Below are 22,583 nucleotides of genomic sequence, written 5' to 3'. Positions count from 1 at the left end.
TGGAGTTTTCGAGTTCACTTTTTACCTTTTGTATTTGTGTTGGATGTTTTCTAACTTCTCTGCTGATCTACTGGCTTACAACTAGGGCAGAGTGGCCAACACTGTTGTAGGTAGATTGCTGTAGATTTCTACCCATAGATTCTCTGCCCTGTGGAGTCTGCACCAGCCTGGGACTCTGGGCTGTCTATGTTGGTGTTTGGACTCAGCTGCTTGTGCTTCACTGTCTCCCTCCTGTTTCCAATTGAAACAGACCTTTTCTGGCAATCTTCAAAATTATCTTGTGCTAATAATTTATTACACTCCCAATATTTGTGGACTCTGCCGACCCAGAACTAATTCAAAGGCTGGATTTAGTAATTAGTGTGAGGGTTGTAGAGAAGGTCAGAAAGAAATGTGAGCCATCTCCACCATCTTGGCTGTGCCCCTGGAAGTCCTAAATAAATAACTAACAATAGTCCATAACAAAATATTTTTAAAACTGTACACTATGAGTATGGCTAAGTTTGTTCCAGGAAGACAAGACTACTGCAATATAAAGAAAACTGTAACTATAATAGATCATACTAATAGTAAAAAATCACTAGAAAATATAGAAACAAATGGACTTTTATTTAAAATTGTAATTAGCATTAATGTAAAATTAAGAGCAAACATATGTAAGGGAGAAAGTTTAGAATCCTTTAAGATCAAGAATAGCAAGAATGCCTATTTACTACTATTTAACAAAATAATAGAATTGTTAGATATGGTGATAAATAAGGAGAAAATTTGAGTGAATAAAATAATTAGTACAGAAATAAAACTCACCTTTTGCAAAGAATAAGATAATCTGTATAGAGGAAAATAAAGAATCAAAAAGTGTTTGAAACATTAAATTCAACAAAATTATTGAATGTAAATTTAACATAAAATAAAAAAGACTTATGAAAACTGTGCAAGAAATTACAAAATGTTATTAACAGAAGAATAACTGTATCTAAGTAACTGAAGAAATATTAATTTTCATGCATTAACCATAATAATAATAATACTTAAAATTAGTTTGCATATTCTGTACCATGTCTGTCAAACTTGGAAATGGTTATTTTTTTGAGTTCTTTATTTTTAAAACATATATACATAGATAATTTCTACATTCACCCTTGCAAAACCTTGTGTTCCAAATTTTTTTCTGTCTCCCCCTCCCCCTAGACTTCAAGTAACCCAGTATATGTTAAACATGTACAATCTTCCTATGCATATTTCCATAATTATCTTGTTGCACAAGAATCAGATTAAAAAGAAGAAAAATGAGAGAGAGAACCAAAAAGCAAGCAAACAACACAGATAGTAAAAATACTATGTTGTGGTCCACACTCAGTTCCCACAGGCCTTTCTCTGGGTGCAAATGCTTCCTTCCATCATAAGATCATTGGAACTAATCTTGAATCATCTTACTGTTGAAGAGAGCCACGTCCGTCAGAATTGATCATCGAATAGTCATCTTGTTGCCATGTACAATGATCTCCTGGTTCTGCTCATTTCACTTAGCATCAGTTCATGTAAATCTCTCCAGGCCTCTCTGAAATCATCCTGCTGGTCATTTCTTACAGAGCAATAACATTCCATAAAATTCATATACCATAACTTATTCAGCCATTCCCCAACTGAAGGGAATCCATTCAGATTCCAGTTTCTTGCCATTACAAAAAGGGCTGCCACAAACATTTTTGCACATATGAGTCCCTTTTCTTTATTTAAGATCATTTTGGGATACAAGCCCAGTAGAGACGCTGCTGGATCAAAGGGTATGCACAGTTTGATAATACTTTGGGCATAGTTTCAAATTATTCTCCTGAATTGTTGAATTAATTCACAGTTCTACCAACAATGTATTAATGTCCCAGTCTTTTCTTCTTAGCCAGTCTGAGAGGTGTGTAGTGGTATCTCAGAGTTGTCTTAATTTGCAGGAAATGATTATACAACTAGGAAACAAATAATAATGAAATTCATTAGGAAAGACAAAAAGATCAAGAATCTCAAGAGAAATATTAGGAGAAAAGGGGAGTAGACCAGCATTTCCAGATACCAAATTATCCTCTAATTAATCATTTAAATAATTGATCATTAGTTTAGAAGAAAATTAGTGAATGAAAAAGATTAGACAGACATCATGTAGAAAAAAAAGGATTTAGTAGCATGATATTCAGTAAAACCAATGATCCCAGCTACTAGATTTTCTAACCCCTATCACAAAAAGATTCAGTTAGAGGATTGTGAGCACTGGAGGAGATCTGGTCAGGAGAGCCTGCTCAAAATCTTACAACATGGTTATTGGATTAGGGCTTTCATGGCTACGTATCAGTACAAGAAACAGGATAGAGGAACTGAGGATAGAGCCTAAATTGGGGCATAAAGCTAAAGGGAAATGAGCAGAAATCAGAAAAGAAGTTGTGTCATTTGGACACTATAGGGACATGTAAAGAGATTGATGGCTGTGTACCAGGGCAAGAATTAAATGCAGATATCTAAGGGAGGGGGTGAGAAGAAAAGAGGGAGAAAAAATTTGGAACACAAGGTTTTGTAAGGGTGAATTTTGAAAACTATCTATGCATATATTTTGAAAATAAAAAGCTAAAAAAAATTAATTACAGAACCAGCACGGACTAGGTCTAAGTAGTAACTGTGTGATTCTGACCCCAAATTGGGATTGCAGATTCAGCCCACAGACTCTGGCTGGGGCCTACAAAAAACTGGTGAGCCTGTGGTCAGCCCTCTGACTCTATAGCCTTTCAGCGAGTCCATGGAGGTTGGTGCTACCTAGCAACAGCCCACTAAACCCTTGTATTGTGTCTTCAGCATTTACAAAAATGCCTAACACATAGTACTTAATAAATGTTTACTGACTGTGTATTGCCTAGACCCAAATGGGGTCAAAGGCTTACAAAGTTCAGACTTAACCCTAAATCTGACCACCTAGAGTATGCTGAAAGTTTTCAGGATTCAACTATCCTTGAGATTCTTGAAGACCATAGTACTTAAAGCTTGGAGAAGACAGCATCAAGATTCTAGAAAATACAAATGAAGACCAATAAGACGCTAAAATTCCCTTCAGAAATATGCAGAATGTGAACTGATCCAAAGTCACAATTTAGGAACTAATGTTGGAAGAACGAGTAAACAGAAAGACATTCACAATAAAGAGCTATTGTGGGACCAGGAATAAAAACAAAAAAAATTAATAATTTCACAACATTGATATTATTATTTATAAGCAGAGTCTGAAAGGAAAACACAGCTTATCCACAAAGTTACCTAGTGTCCTAAAGAAATCAGTCATAACTGAAAAAATATCTTTTGGATATGGAAAGTAATAATTGTGTGTGTGTGTGTGTGTGTGTGTGTGTGTGTGTGTGTGTGTGTGTGTGTATAAAATAATAAACTAGAAAGAAAATCTAGAAGAAATAGATGTATAAAGTTCTAGTCAAGTAATGGATTCCTGAAAATTAAAATAGAAATGAATGACTCCAAGAGATGTCATGAAACAAAAGCCTTGTTTAAATAGCAAGGTTAAAAGACAAAATTCAGAAAATAAAGGATATTTCATATCAAAGACAAATGTCCTAGAGAAAGAAATATGAGATCATATTAAAAGAAGTTATAAATGAAAATTTTTTAAACTATTAGAACCAGAAAGTGAAGTAAAAACAATGAATTTTCCCACTCATCTAAAAAAACCTCAAATCCAGAGCTTCCAAGTTTAAAAAAAATTAATGATGAGATGTAAGAAGAAGGGAAAACAGAGCTTAAGAATTAAGAAGTCACAGTCAGAATTACATATTGGCAGCTTCCATTAAAAAGAATTGGAGATCTTAGAATATAATATTCTTCAAAGACTTATATCCAAGAGTAATTTAGTGCTCAGAAAAAGTGAAAGCATTCCTAATGAAAATTCCAAAAGTTAGTAGATATTTTGAAATACAGGAACCAAAAATATAAAAAATATATATGTTTGAGAAATTAGAAGGGACTATAGAGGGACAAAATGCTATCAGTGAGAGAATGAATAAGATTCGGAGCCTGTTTTATTATGATTTAATGTTCTCAAAATAAGAAAGATAAGAAAAAAGTAATATATACTAGGAAAGAACAGAAATTTGTTTTATCATACATGATCTATGTGAACAAGTAGAGAATAAAATACAAAAAAAGAAAAAAGAGTTGGAGGAGCCTTCACTGAAACCTCATTTTAATTTAAACTAATCAAAAAAGAGTAGAATGTAGTTTGGTACAGAAATACATTCAACTTCACAAACTTAAGCAAATTGGGATGGGGAGAGAGAGACTAAGATAGAATGTACACTTCGGGACCAATTAGTCATACATAAGCAAAGTAAATTCTATCTCTAAAAGTAAAACATTTAGGATTTTTTTTTTAAAAAAAGGAAGAATATGCTTATGATTGGGGTCTAGAAGAAGAAATGAATAGCTTAAGAGTAGAAATAGATTATATCAAAAATGGTCATTAATGCTATGTATGAATTTTTCTTGTTCTTTACCCTTTTCTTTGGGAAGTGGGAGACTTAGGAAAAAGAGAAGAAAGAACATAATAAAATATAATGGAGGAAATATATAATTAGTGACAATAATTCTGAATGTAAATAGGATAAATTCACACAAAATGAAAAAGAAAAGCAGAAGATATAATATGTTGTTTATAGGAAATTCTCTGACAGGGAAAGATAACGTGAAATATTAGAGGGGGTGTGGGAAAACAGGGACACTGATACATTGTTGGTGGAACTGTGAAAACATCCAGCCATTCTGGAGAGCAATTTGGAACTATGTTCAAAAAGTTATCAAACTGTGCATACCCTTTGATCCAGCAGTGTTTCTACTGGGCTTATATTATACCCCAAAGAGATTCTAAAGAAGGGAAAGGGACCTGTATGTGCCAAAATGTTTGTGGCAGCCCTATTTGTAGTGGCTAGAAACTGGAAAATGAATGGATGCCCATCAATGGGAGAATAGTTGAGTAAATTGTGGTATATGAATGTTATGGAATATTATTGTTCTGTAAGAAACGACCAGCAGGATGAATACAGAGAGGATTGGCGAGACTTAACATGAACTGATGCTGCGTGAAATGAGCAGAACCAGGAGATCATTATATATACCTCAACAATGATACTGTATGAGGATGTATTCTGATGGAAGTGGATTCCTTTGACAAAGAGATCTAGCTCAGTTTCAGTTAATCAAGGATGGACAGAAGCAGCTACACCCAAAGAAAGAACACTAGGAAATGAATGTAAACTGCTTGCATTTATGTTCTCCTTCCTGGGTTATTTATACCTTCTAAATCCAATTCTCCCTGAGCAACAAGAGAACTGTTCGGTTCTGCACACATATATTGTATCTAAGATCTACTGTAATCTATTTAACATGTATAGGACTGCTTGCCATCTGGGGGAGGGGGTGGAGAGAGGGAGGGGAAAAATCGGAACAGAAGTGAGTACAAGGGAAAATGTAAAAAATTACCCTGGCATGGGTTCTGTCAATAAAAAGTTATTTTAAAAAATAAATAAATAAACATTAAAAAAAAAAAAAGAATTAGTCAAATAAAATCAAAAAAAGAAAAAGAAAAAAATTCTCTAGAAAAATGATCACATAATTAAAATGAAACTGAAACAAAGATTTGATTACAGATAAATAAGAAAACTATATTATATTTAAAGACAGGCAGTGAATACACATACTTTATATGTGTCTATGTACACACACACACACAATGGCACAGCATCTAAATATTTCAAGGAGTTAAACAACTAGGAAGAATAAACAGTAAAACTAACATTAGGGAGATCATTGTACTCCTTTTGAAATGAGACAGAGCTTTTAAAAAAGTTAAGGAACCAGAATATATTTTTAAAATTCTGAGTAGCAAATAAAACAGACACTTCCACTTATGTAATAGAATTGAAAAAATGGCTTGTATGTGAAATTGCAGGTGTATATAATGTATAGCTTATTTTTATAAATAATAATTCAAATTGTACGTTTTTTCTTTTTTACTTTCCCTCTGTCCCTTTCTCCACAATTTGACATCCTCTTCTTTTAATACATAAATGCTGGACAGTTGTATGATTCTATGAGTTATATATATACTTTTATAGAGAGGCTACTGATAGAATAGTTAGTTCCCAGTTGGAATGGGCCTTAGAGTGTTACGTATTGCTATTCTACTCATTTTGCAAAGGAGAAAATTGTCTTTTTACTTTACTAGATAGTCTTCAGTTGACTGCAAGTTTTTGTTAATTTCAAAGAAGTATTGTAAAAAATCTTATGAGTAAAGATTTTTGTTTGCACTGTCCCATTATGTGCCTTGAACTGTTTATTGTAAAGATTTTTTTCTTCTTATAAAAAACAAAGTAAAATGGGACAGTTAGGTAGCATTAGGTCTGGAATCAGTAGGACCCAAGTTTGAATTTAGCCTCAGACACTTATTTGGTGTATGATCCTGGATTAGTCACTTAAATTCCTCTCCTCAAATTATTTATTATAAATGAATTTAAAAAGTGTTTATTAGCACTTAATATGTGTCAGGTACTGTGCTAAGCACTGAGGATACAAACACAAGCAAATGAGACACTGCCTATCCTGCCAAAACTCAAATACAATTAGGAGTAAACAAAACATAAAGAACTTAGGAAGGAGTGATTCAGAAATGTCTAAGAAACCTGCTTATAAGAATCTCATAAGCAGAGTCCAAGATGCAGAAAAAGTGGGATATGGAAGATGAGCTGAGCACCTCAGATAGTATGTGCAGGAATAAGCCTGGCTCTATTTTAAAAGGCCACAATTGAGAGAAATTGTGCTAAGTAAAACGCATTTAAAAAACTATTTTAAATCAAGAAAAATTAGCAAATACTGGTCTTGAAACAGTTAAGTAAAAGCTTTCATGTGCTTATTCTTAACATTCAGTTTTATTTATTAAGTTTTTTAGTTTAGAAATACACTCATACTTTTGCACACCTGTTATCTTGAAAACACATAATGGGAAAAAACAAAATCAAATGCTATTGTGCTCAAGATTATTTTGCTTTTTATAAAAGCATACTGTTTTTAGTGTTCATCCAGGGGATTGTTCATATAATCTCTATCTGTTAAATGTAATCTAAAATAAAGATGATCGGTTGCCTCAAAGAATTGACTCATTTCAGGTACCTCAGAAAAGTTATTACATAGACAGGGAATAATGTCATATTGTATACTTAAGTAAGTAAAAGTATATATGTCTGTGTATATACACATTTTATACACACACAATGATATATTATTAGCAATAGTAAAAATTGAATGGATTCGTCTGGAACAGCCAGAACCATCCCATATTTTTATAGAATATTTTTAAAATGTCAATTAAAGGTAGTAATGGTAAAATGGTAACAAATGGTAAAATCCATGCTGTATCTTCCTCAAATGTATAATGAATTGGTCAAACATATATACCTCCCATTCTCTAATTTTATTGTAAGATACAAGATAATGAAATTACAGTACAATCCCTTAAGCTTTTTTGTCTTTGTTTTTGCATTTGCCAATCAGTTCTTTGAATTAAGTCCTCTTGTTATGTGCAAGCCTCCTGTTCTAATTGGTTTTGAAGCCAGACTGCTATACATCTGAAAGATAAAAAGTATCTCATATCTCACATAGCACCCGAATGTATTACTCTTGAATTAGATAGGTTTCTCTTGGAAAGAGAGAGTAGTAAGCATGATAATGGGAATGCTGACTCAAAGTAGAGCATGCTTAAAGGACATTTTAAAATAACTGATTTTAACTGTTTTAATAATTCTTCATAGATTAAATATAACTAATAATTCTTCCACCTAAAACTGGAGCAATCTAAAATAAATTTCTAAGCACAGAGTTGGCATTTAGAAAAAGTAAAAATTAATGAAATAGAGATGAGAAAAAGAACAAACTCAGCATTCCCCATCCTATCTTTCTAGACTATGCACAGCTTCTCCTCCCCTCCCCCCCAGGCTCCCATCCCTCACATCTAGTGACACACTCCTTGCACACACTATTCAATCTCCCAACTCCAGACATTTTCAGGAGCTGTCCTCCATACCTGGAATGCTTTCTCATTTATAACTCCTTGCTGCTTCAAACTTCCTTCATATCTCAGGCAACATCTCATTGTCTTCAAGAAGTCTTTCCAGATCCTCATTAATCGTGGTATCTTCCCTCTGAAAATATTTCTCAATTTACATTTTCATATTGTCTTCCTCATTGACTATGAGTTCTGCTAGAGCAGGTTCTATTTTGGGGGGGAGGGGAGGAGCTTTTTTTTTTATCCCTAACACAGTACAATGCCTGGCACATAGTAGGATGCTTGAGTTGATTTTATTAGAAAATCAGCAAATAAACCAAAATTGAAAACATAAGAGGAAATCTAGAAATTGACATAATAGATAAAATGAGAGGAAAAAGAATTAATAAAACTAAAAGCTAATTCTTAGAAAAGACCATCAAAAACAAAAAATCTTTAGCTAACCTGATTGTTAGCAAGAGAGAGAAGAGGAGCATGAAAGAGACAGGTGGGGAAGAGGGAGAATGAGGAGGGAAGAGAGGCAGAAATCAAATGAACAAAATGATGAAAGAACCAGGAGCCTCTTATAGTTCTAGATCATCAGTATCATGTGATTTAAGACAAAAAAGCCTAGTGTCCACAACCAGAGAAGTGCAGGTGACATTGCACTCTCCCCACTTGCACTGCGTCTAAAGCACAGTTTTTAGTTCTGGACTGGTCTTTTATGACCGCCACTCACAGGTGAGCTCACTTCTTTGGTGTCCCTGTTTTTGACTCCTTTACAACAGAGGTGCTAGGTTGGTGTTTCTAAAATACAAACCTGACCAAGTCATTCTTCTTTTCAAGAAGTTTAATTGGCTTCAGGACAAAAGTACAATTATTTGTGCTTTGTAGAGAAGACCATTGGTAGCACAGGGAATCTTAAATGCTTGTTGCCTACCCCACCTTTTTCATCTAAAGTTCTTCACAATCTGTCTCCAGCCTGTTTTCCAAGACGTTTCTTACAATTCCTCTTCACATATTCCATGTTCATTCAAGCAGACCGCCTTTTATTTTCTTTTCCTGAACTCTGCTATTAGCCTTCCCTGCCCATTATTTTTTGCATATTTTACTTTTATTTAACTATGTACATGTTGTTTCTTTTCCCCTAGTTTTTTCCCTCAAGGGCAGGGACTTTTGCATTTCAGTCCTAGTATTTCAAATCCTTAATACAGTTTCTGGCAATAATAAAAGGCACTTTTTGAGTTAAATATAATTGAATCATTAGGTCCTAAGGAACATACTAAGGTTGGTCAAAAGAATTGCTGGTATTTGGCCTGAAAAAGAGAAAACATAAGAAGTACAAGATTCCTGTCTTCAGATATTTAGAGGAGTAATTAGATTTGTCCTGTTTACATCAGAGGTGAACACTAGAAGTAATGAGTGAAAAATTTAAACTTGATATAATAAAAACTTTCCTATTAGAGTTAATAATACATGGAATAGACCACCTCTCAAAATAATGGGTACCATAGTCATGAAAGGTGATGTGAACTGTTGAAGATGCTGCAGGAATCATATTCCATTACCAGTTTTTCAGATCTTTAAATTTTTTTACTCAGTGGGTAATTAAGAAAACTGGTCAGATTATATAAACTGGTCAGATTATATGAACAGTTTTTAGCATAATTGCAAACAAAATATTAGTAATCATGTGCTTGACCCAAGTCAGTAATAGAAAGGGAAATACAAATAAAACAATTCAGATCAGGGTGTGTGTGGGAGGGTAGGGGGTGTGTGTGTGGGGGGGGGGGGTTTAAATACTTAGCACTGGCCTGTAATGATAGTGCTTGATAAATGCTTATTTCTCCCCCTTCTCCCAGAGATTTCATTTAGCCAACTGGCAAAAGTGGCAAACAATAGAAATAGTCAACATTGGAAGGACATGTGTTATAAATGAAGCTGTTAATAGGTCTGCTTTGGAAAACAATTTGGAATTTAATAAGAAATTACTATTCTTAATTTTCATTTCTGTTCTATACAAGGTATATACCCTAGATTGATAAATGACATGAAATACCTGAAATAATGAAATATTCACAGCAGCATTCCTGTTAATTAATAATATTAACTATGCCACGTGGCATAATTAATAGAAGGTCCACTTCAGAGGCAGGAAGATAAAAGAGTTCTAAGCCCCAGGGAAGACTTTTAAGGGTCTGCATTGCAGAGCAAGTGCTAATCTGCCCTAGGGGGAAAAGTTCCTTTGAGTATTCCCTTATGCTGATGAAATTGCAGACCTCAATACCCCCTTTTCTGTTCTCCTCCTTCCCCCCCCCCCAAAAAAAAAAATAAACTTGTCTAAAGTTGCAAAAAATTCAGAGTAAAGTTGCTAAGATGCTCATTGATCAGGGCCTATGGTTACTACAGTGCAAAAAATCCTGGGGATACAGAAAGAAACATTGAGATAATCCCTGTTCTCTAAAAGCTCACCTTGTCATTGGGGAAAACTACTAGAGGGTTTAGTATCTGGGAGTATGGGAAAGGCTGGTAGTACTGAAGGTCTAATAGAATTGTAGGATCCCTAGGATGCATCAGTAGATCAGGTGATAATCTCTATAGGTCTAGGGGAATTGGCAGCAGAGCAGCTGTGCCTTGGTGGGTCAGAGGACATAGGGGCTGGAGAGATGGCAAGACTCAGTGTCCTCTGCCTTGCTAGAAATAATTATAGTTGATACTTCTTTTTTCATCCAAGTGATATAAATGCCTTCAGTGGGGATGTGTAAAGAAGCCCATCCCAACAGTTGAGAGGTTGAGAGTACCCAGAAGTATAAGAATGGAAAAGGAGCTCAAGTTCCCTCCTCTACTGGAACAGTTGAGAAAGACTCCATATAAAATGCCTGTCAAATCTCCCATAAACACCTAGATTGACTCATCTTGGTCCCAGGACCACCTCTCATAAAGGAGGAACAAAAAAATCAATAATTTGATACCTAAGTAAGGAAATAGTAAAAGAGCATCTCATTGCCCTTCATGAATCTCTGATTTAGCCCAGATATAACTACCTCCTGAGGTGTTTAAAAAAACTGGTATATTGATACATATGAATATTAAACACTTGATGAAGCACCAGATTTGGGGAGAGAAAACAAGCTCACATAGTCATTATGTTTACACCAGCAACTGCATGATGGGAGAGAAGGAATATAGGATATGCTAGTACAGTATAATAAAAATGTTTTGATCATAAACGTTATTAGTAGGGCTCCCTGCTCAGGAAACAAAGAGCCCCTTATCATCTGACTTGGTGAGCTGAGTAAGCCTTAGTCATGCTGACAATAAAAATTTGGGTGTGTGATAAGATCAATAGTTAAGATTCACATCATTCCTGTTAGTAGAAACAGAATGGATTGATTAGAGTCCATGTCATTATCAGCAATATCTATTAGAAAGATGATAAAAGTGGAAGAGATCCCACAAAAGTACAAATGTGTAATGCTGGAGAAACTGAGGCAAGGTGGAGATTAAAGAGCTTTTAATAATTTATTAGAGGCATCAGGTTAAGAGCTTGGACTGAGGTCAAAACAGGATCCATGTGGACCCCAGTCGGCTGGATTGGACTCTTTGTCTCAAAGCATCCAGCAAGGAGCTAGGGATTCCAGGGATTCTTAAAGGGCTCCAGCGATCAGGGAAGAAAAAGGCAGAGTGGGGTTAGAGTTCTGGTGAATGGGGACTTCCAGGAACCAACCATAAATTCTGTTCTGACAGGTTGGGGGTAAGGGAGGATCATAAATTCTGATAAGTTGGGATGGTGATGCTACTGAGTCTGAGATAGGTGATGTTTACCTATCTTGAGATAAACCATCTGCAATTTATGACTCTTTGGAATGCTAGAGTAGCCAGGGTTCCCAGCCCTAATTATCTCTGTCCTAATGGCCAGGAAAAGGGGGTTGCCCCAGGGAGACTGAGGCAGAACAATTCAGGGAAACTGAGGCAGAACAATTAAAGGAAACTGTGGCATAACAAATGTTTCTCCCTTCCCCTTCCCAAAGAAAACAATGTAAGCTATAGAACAATGAACTTGTGAATTTACTTTGATTCCTACAAAAATCCTAGAATTCATCTTTAAAAAGTTGTTTGGTAAACATCTATAAAAACAAGTTGTGGTTATAAAAATATGTGAGGGCTTCATTAAGAATCCATCATTTTAGATTGCACATAAATAATTTGTATCAAATTGCTTCCTTTCTCAAGGAAGGGAGAGAGAGAATTTGGAATTCATTTTTTAAAAAAAAGAAGGTTTTAAAAAATCTTTGTATACATATAATTGAGAAAAAAATGTAAATTATTTTACTTTAAAAAAATAAATACTGGGTTTTACTCCATGGGGAACATGCCTCACTTTCTTTTTAATATAAAAACTACTAAAAATATTATAAGGATTTAAATTAAATGATTTTGTTTACATATTTGTTGTGAAATGGCTAAATAACATATGAGTTCAAATTCATTGAACAACTCAAAATAAGATGACTTTTCAAACTTAAAAAAAATATATCGTTTAGAAAAGTCCCCCGATAGGTAAGGTATTACTACAAATATTGTTTACCTAGACTAGATTTTAGCAAAACATTTAATAAAGCAGTTGGTATTCTTATGGAAAAAGTGAAGAGACATGGACAAGACTAATACATTTAGATTGATTTGGAATTGGTTGAATGGCCAGACTCAAAAAAAGAGTCATTATGAATGGTTCAGTATCATCATGGCAGTAGGTTTCCAGTAGAGTACCCCAGGGATCTATGCTGTGTAGAATTCTTATTAGTCTCTTAAATAAAAGGGTAGATGGTATGCTTATGAAATTTGAAGATTCCCCAAAGCTGGGAGAGGTAACTAAAACATTGGATGACAAAGTCAAGATCCAAATAGATTTTGACAGTCTAGAATGCTAAGCTAGCTATAATAAGATCAATCTATCTCATAGTATTGATTAAGCACCTACTGTATGCCAAGTGTAGTGCTAGTATTTGGAATATAAAGAGAAAAATGAAACTGTTCCTCCATTAAGAAGCTTACATTTTCTCTGGGAGACAATATATAAACAGAAGTATTTACAAAATATATGCAAATATAGATAATGGTGGTAGTGAGGCACTAACAGCTGAAAGGTGAGGGAAAGACTCATGTAGGAGGTAATATGAACTGATTTTGAAAGGAAACTAGAGATTCTGAGAGGGACAAGTGAGAACAAGGTGAGATAGTCTGTGCAAATTCATGTAGAAGAAAGATGGAGTGTCATGTGTAAGAAGTACAGTTATGTTGGACTAAAAAGTGTGTGTGAAGTAGAATAAGACTGGAAAGATACATGAGAGTCAGGTTGTAAAAGGCTTTAATTGCCAAATAAACGAATTCTAGTCAAACCTGTACTTTAGAAGAGAGACTTGTGATGGAAAGAAATTATGAGGCTACTTCAAGAGTTCAAGAGGTGATGAATGATGAGGATGTGAAAGATTAAAGTGGGAAAAAGGTCAAGTTTTATGCTTGGATGAAAAAGCTTCAGAAGCACAGGATGGAGGTGACATGCTTACATAGCAATAATTCTAGAAAAAACATAGGAGATTTAATGCTTATTATGCATACAAACTTAATATCAGTCGTTGAACACGCATCTGATGGACTCATAGTTGCTGAGGAAAGCCTTTCCATGTGATTGCACCTGAAATTCACTATTTGTTTCTCCTTAGAATGATTATGCCTATAGAGCAAAAACTCTTGGTTTTCCTTTTATATCCTCAACATTTAGTACCGTTCTTGTCATATAGTAATCATTGAATACTTTTTCATTCATTCATTCACTGTGATATGGCAGCCAAAAAACTTAGTGTGATCTTCAGCTGCCTTGGTGGAAGACTTGGCCAGACCACGCTGTTTGAAATATTGTATTCAGTTCTGTTTGGTAGTGTGTAGGAAGCACATTGCTAAGCTAGAGAGTGTCCAGAAGGCAGTCAAAATGGTGACAGACTTTGGTGCTTAATGAGTATCTTTTAAAGGAATCAAAGGATCTTTAGTTTTCTGCTGAAGAAAAGATAGTGGAAAAGAGACTAGAGGGAAGTGACTAGAGAGAGGCTAACTCTGTTCAAGTGTTTTAAAGGATTGTCATGTGGAAGGGGATTTTATTTAGCCCAAGAAGGTGAAATCAGGAAGAATAGTGGAAGTGGTAAAGAAACTTTTAAATTTTTTAAAGTTCATTTTTACATGCATTTTTAATCTGTCCCTCCAGTAACCTCTCAATTGAACAAAGATGGACAGACATGTACAGACAAATCTCTAATCATGAACGTACATAGTCCAGCAAAACAATTCTCATACTGGTTACACCTGAAAGGGTCTCCCTCTTTTCTTTCGCCCTCTTTCCTCACTGACCCCCTTAAGTTCATCAACTTTCTAGCAAGAGGTGACTGAAGCATTTCATCTTTAGTCCTTTAAACTCATAGTTTATCTTTCTTTTTTTTAAATTTTTTTTATTTTAATAGCTTTTTATTTACAAGTTATATGCATGGGTAATTTTACAGCATTGACAATTGCCAAACCTTTTGTTCCAATTTTTCCCCTTCTTCCCTCCCACCCCCTCCCTAGATGGCAGGATGGATGACCAATACATGTTAAATATATTAGAGTATAAATTAAATACAAAATAAGTATACATGTCCAAACTATTATTTTGCTGTACAAAAAGAATCAGACTCTGAAATATTGTACAGTTAGCCTGTGAAGGAAATCCAAAATGCAGGCAGGCAAAAATATAGGGATTGGGAATTTGATGTAATGGTCCTTAGTCATTTCCCAGAGTTCTTTCGCTGGGTATAACTGGTTCAGTTCATTACTGCTCCATTAGAACTGATTTGGTTCATTTCATTGCTGAAGATGGCCAGGTCCATCAGAATTGATCATCAAATAGTATTGTTGTTGAAGTTGAATGATCTCCTGGCCCTGCTTGTTTCACTCAGCTTCAATTCATGTAAGGTCTTTCCAGGCCTTTCTGATTATGCCTATAGAGCAAAAACTCTTGTTTTTCCTTTTATCCTGCTGGTTATTTTTTACAGAACGATAATATTCCATATTATTCATATACCACAATTTATTCAGCCATTCTCCAATTGATGGGCATCCACTCAATTTCCAGTTTCTGGCCACTATAAACAGGGCTGCCACAAACATTTTGGCACATACAGATCCCTTTCCCTTCTTTAGTATCTCTTTGGGGTATAAGTCCAGTAGAGACACTGCTGAGTCAAAGGGTATGCACAGTTTGATAACTTTTTGAGCATAGTTCCAAATTGCTCTCCAGAACGGCTGGATGTATTCACAATTCCACCAACAATGTATCAGTGTCCCTGTTTTCCCACATCCCCTCCAACAATCATCATTATTTTTTCCTGTCATCTTAGCCAATCTGACAGGTGTGTAGTGGTATCTCAGAATTGTCTTAATTTGCATTTCTCTGATTAATAATGACTTGGAGCATCTTTTCATATGGCTAGATATAGTTTCAATTTCTTCATTTGAGAATTGTCTGTTCATATCCTTTGACCATTTATCAATTGGAGAATGGCTTGATTTTTATAAATTAGAGTCAATTCTCTATGTATTTTGGAAATGAGGCCTTTATCAGAACCTTTGACTGCAAAAATGTTTTCCCAGTTTATTGCTTCCCTTCTAATCTTGTTTGCATTAGTTTTGTTTGTATAAAAACTTTTCAATTTGATATAATCAAAATTTTCTATTTTGTGATCAATAATAATCTCTAGTTCTTATTTGGTCACAAATTTCGTCCTCTTCCACAGGTCTGAGAGGTAAACTATTCGGTGTTCCTCTAATTTATTTATAATCTCATTCTTTATTCATAGGTCATGAACCCATTTTGACCTTATCTTGGGGTACAGTGTTAAGTGTGGATCAATGCCTAGTTTCTGCCATACTAGTTTCCAATTTTCCCAGCAATTTTTGTCAAACAGTGAGTTTTTATCCCAAAAGCTGGGGTCTTTGGGTTTGTCAAACACTAGAGTATTAAGGTTATTGACTGTTTTGTCCTTTGAACCTAACCTATTCCATTGATCAACTAGTCTCTTTCTTAGCCAATACTAAATGGTTTTGGTAACCACTACTTTATAATATAATTTTAGATCTGGTATAACTAGGGCACCTTCATTTGATTTTTTTTTCATTAATTCCCTTGAAATTCTTGACCTTTTGTTTTTCCATATGAACTTTGTTGTTATTTTTTCTAGATCATTAAAATAGTTTTTTGGGAGTTGTAGTTTATCTTTCTAATGAGGAATTCTAAAGTCTTTTAAAGTTCTTTTCCTGTATAATTATTGTCAAGTTACATATTTTTTTTTACCTCTTCTCACTTGATTATGCATCATTTCATGCAAATTTTTCCAGATTTATTAGAATCTCATTTCTTAAAATTTCAGTAGTATTTTATTTTTCCAATTACATGTCAAGATACTTTTCAGTGTTCATTTTTGTAAGATTTTGAATTCAAAATCCCTCCCTTAACTTCCCCCTCCCCAAAACAGCAAGCAATCTGATATTGGTTATACATATACAATCATTTTAAACCTATTTCTGTATTATTCATGTTGTAAAAAAAAAATTAGAATAATAGGACAAACCACAAGAAAGATGAAACAAACAAAAAACAAAAAGTGAAAATACTATGTTTCAATCCACATTCAGTATACATATTCTCTCTCTAGATGGCATTTTCTATCTCAATTCTCTTAGAATTGTCTTGAATCATACTGCTGAGAAGAGATGTTTTATCACATTAACCATCACATAATCTTGCTGCTACTGTGTATAATATTCTCCATCAGTTCATATATGTCTTTCCAAGCTTTTCTGAAATAAGCTTGCTCATCATTTCTTATAGAACAATAACTTGGAATCCCATTTCTTATGGCACGATAGTGTTCAATCACAGACAGATACTATAATTTGCTTAGCCATTCCTGAAGAGGATGACAGCCCCTTAGTTTCCAATTTAGAGCTAATATGAAAATAGCTATAGTAAATATTTCTATACACAGAGATATTTTTCCTCTTCCTTTGATCTCTTTTGCATAAAAGCCTATTAGAGGTCAGAAGGTCTTAAATACAGTTTTAGTAAGTTTTGGGACATAGTTCCAGATTGCTTTCCAGAGTGACTATGTCAGGGGATACATTCCCACCAGCATTCACTAGTCTGTACTTATTTTCCTACAGCCCTTCCAGCATTTGGTATTTTTCTTTTTTGGAATTTGTTAATCTGATGGATGTGAGGTAGAACTTTAAAATTGCTTTAATTTGCATTTTTTTATTATTGTTGATTTGGATTTTTTTTACATGTTTTTATGGTAGTTTGGATTTTTCCTTTGAAAAGTACTGTTCATATCCATTGACAATTTATCTGTTGTGGAATGGCTCATAGTTTTATAGCCATGAATCAGTTCTTTATATAACTTTGATATGACATAGTTTTATAGCCCTGAATCAGTTCTTTATATATCTTAGATATGAATTTTCATCAGAGAAGTTTACTACAAAAATTTTTTCCTGTTTACTTTCTCATTTTAAGATTTGTTTGAACAACTACTTTTAAATTTTATATAAATAAATTTTTAAATTTAATCTTGGGTGATCCTATCTCATGTTTCTTCATGAATTCCTCCACTATGAATAGATCCAAAAAGTAATGTATCCCTTACTCCTAATTTCTTTACATGACATTTTTATATCTAGTTTTTGTGTATCCATATGTATTTTATTTTAATAAAAATTAGATAGGTGGCAATCAGGAAGACCTGAGTTCAAATTCAACTTCAGACACTTACATTAGTTGTATGACCCTGGGCAGATCACCCTGTTTGCCTCAGTTTGTTTTCTGTAAACATGAAGGTAATAGCACCCACCTCTCCAAGTTGTTGTCTGGATAAAATGGGGGTAGTATTTATAAAATGATTTGCAAGACTGAATGTAGGTTTTAAGTGTTTTAGGTGTTGTTGTTGTTAGCAATGATACAAGATATTGGTCTAAATTCAACTTCTGCAGACTACTGTCCAGTTTTCCTAGCAGTTTTTGGCAAATATGCCCTTTTCCCAGCAAATTGGTCTCTGACTGCTACTGTGTTTCTTTCGGAGTTATATACCTCCTAATCTATTCCACTGATCAACCTCTTACCTTTTTAGGTCTTTCCAAATTGTTTTAATGTTTTGCTTCTTTGTTGTAAATACATGAGAACTGGTAGACTGGTAGATATTCCTCACTTCCTTCCCAATTTTTTTTTTTTTTATCATTAACCTTGATTCTTGACTTTTTGTTCTCCCATATAAATTTTATTACTGCTTTTCCTCACTCATAAAATATTCCTTTGGTTGTTTAATAAAAATTGAAACTTTGTCAGACGGGGCGGAGAGTGGAACTGTCCAAAAGTTAAATAGGCTTTTTTTTTTTTAAAGTATTAGTGAGTCCCCCCTCTTTGTTTGACTTTTAATAGAAGCTAGATACCATTAGTTGGGTAGGAATTTCCATAATGAGGAAACCTTTCAGAGTGTGAGTTGATGACTACTGAGATTTTTCCAGTTTTAAAATTCTGTGATCTTGTGACTTTCTCAGAGTTTCATAGTTGCTATACGTATTGGTTTCTATTTAATCTAAAGGTTCAGACTCACAGGATTATAACTTCCCTTCGATGTTTTTAATGACCCTAAATTTCTCCCTGAATCAGAAGTCCATCTTTTTTTAATATGACACCCTAGCCAAAAAATCTTTTCTTTTTAATGGCATTTTTCTCTTAGTGGTGATAGATGGTTGTAAATCTTGAAACATACACACTTGGTCTTTGTAGTTTTTTACCCAAACATGATAGTCAATGACTAACAGTTTAAAATAGTAAAAAGGGCCCATTTGTTAGCCTTTCTTTCCACAAGGAGTTGAATTTTTCATGGTTAGAGATATAATTAGATCTGAAGGCAAATTTCCTTTTAAGGAAAAGAGGGTACAATCTAAAATGCAGACATAGCTTACAGGTCATGTTGGATCATGAATCAACATTTCTCAGGAGCTACCAAATACAGGACTAGGATGGAAATGGAAATAAGGGCTAGGAGTTGTAAGCTTGGAAGTCTGTATAACAATCAACATTCTATGAAAGTATTTGAAGTTATTTATCTGACAGTTTGTCTCTTTAGCATTTTGCCATCTTAATCAATACAGTGAATATTTCCTGCTCCCATCTTATTTTACTTTGATCTGTGAAAACATCAGCATACCAGTATACATGGTAGAACTTCTCCTTTCCCTGCTGTCCTGCTAAAGCTCTGGGAACAGACACGTTTACTAAGACTTTGCATGCCATCTTAACCAAACAACAATAGGAGAGGAAAAGACTGACTGAAATGTTGTTTCCCCATTACTGGGCTTGCTATGAGATTTTTAAAAAATATATTTTACTTGCCTTTCTGAGTTCAATCCTGCCTCAGATACTGACTGGCTGTGTGGCCTCAGGCAGGTGTCACCCTTTTTTGCCTCAAGTTTCCATATCTGTAAAATGAGCTGGAGAAGCAGAGACCAACTCCACCAGAATTTCTGCTGAGAAAACCCCAGTGAGATCATGGATATTCAAGGCAGGATGAACAGCAGATCCTTTATTTGAAGTTTTAAACTGTGTCATTTCCTTTGTAGGATAATGAAGGCCAGACAGCCCTGCATTACGGTAAGCTATTGATAAATATTGTGGAATTATAATTGATCCTCTTCTGTGTTGTGTCTTCAGAAACAGCTCAGCACAGTGACTGGAGAGCTGGGAGTCAGGAGGATCTGGGTCCAAGAGCTATCACTTTTGTGTAATAGCCATGATATCATAATCAAATTGCTCAGTCCTTGGTGTTCTAGATAACTTTGCAAGATGACAAGTTACCAAGAAGGAGATTCCTCATTAGGAATTTCCTATATCAGTGAAATTATAGGTCCAGGCCCTGCCCTATATCTTCTCTCATCTGACTGTAGAATTAAAACTATGCTAGAAAAGATATATTTGTAGAATCACATTAATGGATACATTTTTCAAATCTTAGAGAATGAAGTGGGAAAAAACAGAAAATGTCTAATATATAGAAAAGCATGGTTTGTCTGGGTAACAGTAAAGATGTTCATCTTTATTTTAGGTATTCTTTCACTTTAAGTTAAAAATAAGAGCTAACTTCTCATACCTTCTTGGGGGATAGAAGGTAAAGGAGGGAATCCATACTTGTGGTATCATCCCTGCAAATAACTGTGATATGGAAAGCCCTTCATAGTAAAGAACAAAAAATTTTAGTTTTAGAGATTTTCCTGAAGAACTGACAGGTTCATTGACTTATCCCAAACTTTTACATAGTTAGTAAATTCTAGAGGCTGGTGAACCCAAGTCTTCCCAATACCAGAGCTGAACTTCTACCTGCCTTTCTTCTTCAGTCTAATTCATATTTAATCAGTTACCATGATATTAGTTTATTGATGTCATTGAAATTTTAGGTGTTTCTTTGAAGCAAATAAACATGACTGTCGATTTCTTTAAATTAACCTCATTATTTTTCTGTACTTTAATTGCATGTTAAAATATAACTTGGATTTTTTAGATTTCTTGCCTTTTAAAACTAAAACAACTAACTGATTTAAGATGGCAACAGTGATCATCTCTCTTATTTAATTGGACCCACTTTTAAAAATTTTGACAAAATACTGAACAATTAAGATGACAGCAATATAATAATGCTAACACAATATTTTTACCTTCAGGGGATTTTGTATACATTATTTTAAACTCTCCAAGTTGGTAAGGATTTTGTTTTTCCTCAAGTGAAGCTAGGTGGCACAGAGGATAGAGCACTGGCCTTGGAGTTAGAAGGAAATGACTTCAAATCCAGCCTCAGATACTTGGCACCAGCTGTGTGATCCTGGGCAAGTCATTTAACCCCAGGTTGCCTTGCCAAAAAACAAAAACAAAAAACCCCCCAAAGATATATGCTTAATAAATGTGCATTGGATTTTTTTTTCTCTTTTTATATAGAGAGGTAAGTTGTAACCAACAATTTGCATACCTCACTGAAAAGTAATAAGAATACTTCAGTTTAAAATAGTTTAAAATAATCACTAGAATTATATCTAGCAGAAGAACTCCTAAATCCCAGAAGATGCTAGAGAGAAGATTTTGGCCCAAAGTGCATATCTTTCTTAGAGTAGACTGCAGGAAATCCAGTACTAAACTATGGCAAAATAACTATGTGTCCAGTTCTTGTACCTAAATTGTAGAGCTTAGAAAATGTAGAAATGGAGTGGAATAATGTTGTTCTTACAAGCAGAGTTCCCAATAAATCCTGAGCCTCTGGACTCTTCATAAATAGATAGCAGGAATGAAATCAAAGGTCCCTAGATATTTCAGTAAAGCTTAAAAGTTTAAACCTTAGGCGTGGGGAATCCTAAAGTCATCCTTCACCTTTATAGTTCGAGAACACGTGGAAAAGATCTTTCTGTAGTTTTTATATTTTAGTTCTGTGTGCTGCCATTAGGAGAGTCCATTTAGGTGTGACAAGGAAGGATGCATGACACCTCTGGGCTAGGATGCAGGGAGGAGCAGGCCAGTCCTGTCTTGCCTTTCATTTGCCACCATCACCAAATATTCTTCCTTCCTTCATCCTGTTTGTATACCTCAGCCAATGCAAGAAGTATTGCAAATTAAACCAAATTTGAATGTCGCTAAATGCTCCTTGGACTTCTAAGAGATGAGCCAGCATGGGCGGATTAGAGTGTGTTTCACTATCGTAAGGACACTTGATTGCATCAAGCCAGCAGAGCGACGCTTTAGTGACCCCTCTTCTGAATTCAGTGGGGCTGGTCCTCAGCCTGACGATATCTATGGGGCAGCTAAATGGCATAGTTGGGGAGGGTTCGCAGGGAAATGTGGCTAGGACATTTCTGCTGAGCAATTCCTGAAGATGCCCTATTCCTGGCTCATCTAACCTGACTTCTGAGCTTTCACAAAATGGTCACTACAGTGATCCCAAGTCAGAAATATTTGTTAAGCTCCTACTGTGTACCAGGGACTGGGGATACAAATAAAGACAAAATGGTCCCTGTTCTCAAAGAACTAACCATCTAATGGGCAAGACAGGATGCAAAAAAATGTAAAAATTAAATAAACTGGAGAAAAATCTCCAAGAGAAAGTACTAGCATTGACTTTCTTCTGTCACTATTAAGAATAAAAATTCCAAATGACAGCTAGTTTTTAAGATATCATAACCACAATATTTCACTGAAGCTCATAGTTTAGAAAACACAAATAAGCCTTCCCATCACATTCTTTCTTCCCATTGGGTTGGATTTCATTCTGTCATTTATACCCAGACTCTAAAGCTCAGACACTTTATATTCTGTCTGGCAATATCTAACCCTGGAACCAGCCTGCAAAGCCCCAAGAGGATTCTGAGAGCCTTGTAAGATAGC

At 34.8% G+C, this 22,583-nt stretch overlaps 1 protein-coding gene across 1 annotated transcript in view; it reads left to right on the top strand.

Moving 5' to 3' along the window:
* The window catches only part of ACBD6 (acyl-CoA binding domain containing 6), a 208,056-nt gene that overhangs the window by 177,113 nt on the left and 8,360 nt on the right, over positions 1-22,583 (top strand). The window contains exon 7 of the mRNA XM_031936979.1: positions 19,784-19,814. Within this exon, the coding sequence (XP_031792839.1) occupies positions 19,784-19,814 (31 nt within the window). The remainder of the gene's footprint in view (positions 1-19,783; positions 19,815-22,583) is intronic.

The sequence above is a fragment of the Sarcophilus harrisii genome, chromosome 4 (genome assembly GCF_902635505.1).
Source record: "Sarcophilus harrisii chromosome 4, mSarHar1.11, whole genome shotgun sequence".
Lineage (NCBI taxonomy): Eukaryota > Metazoa > Chordata > Mammalia > Dasyuromorphia > Dasyuridae > Sarcophilus > Sarcophilus harrisii.
This window is presented reverse-complemented; position numbering and strand designations above follow the sequence as displayed.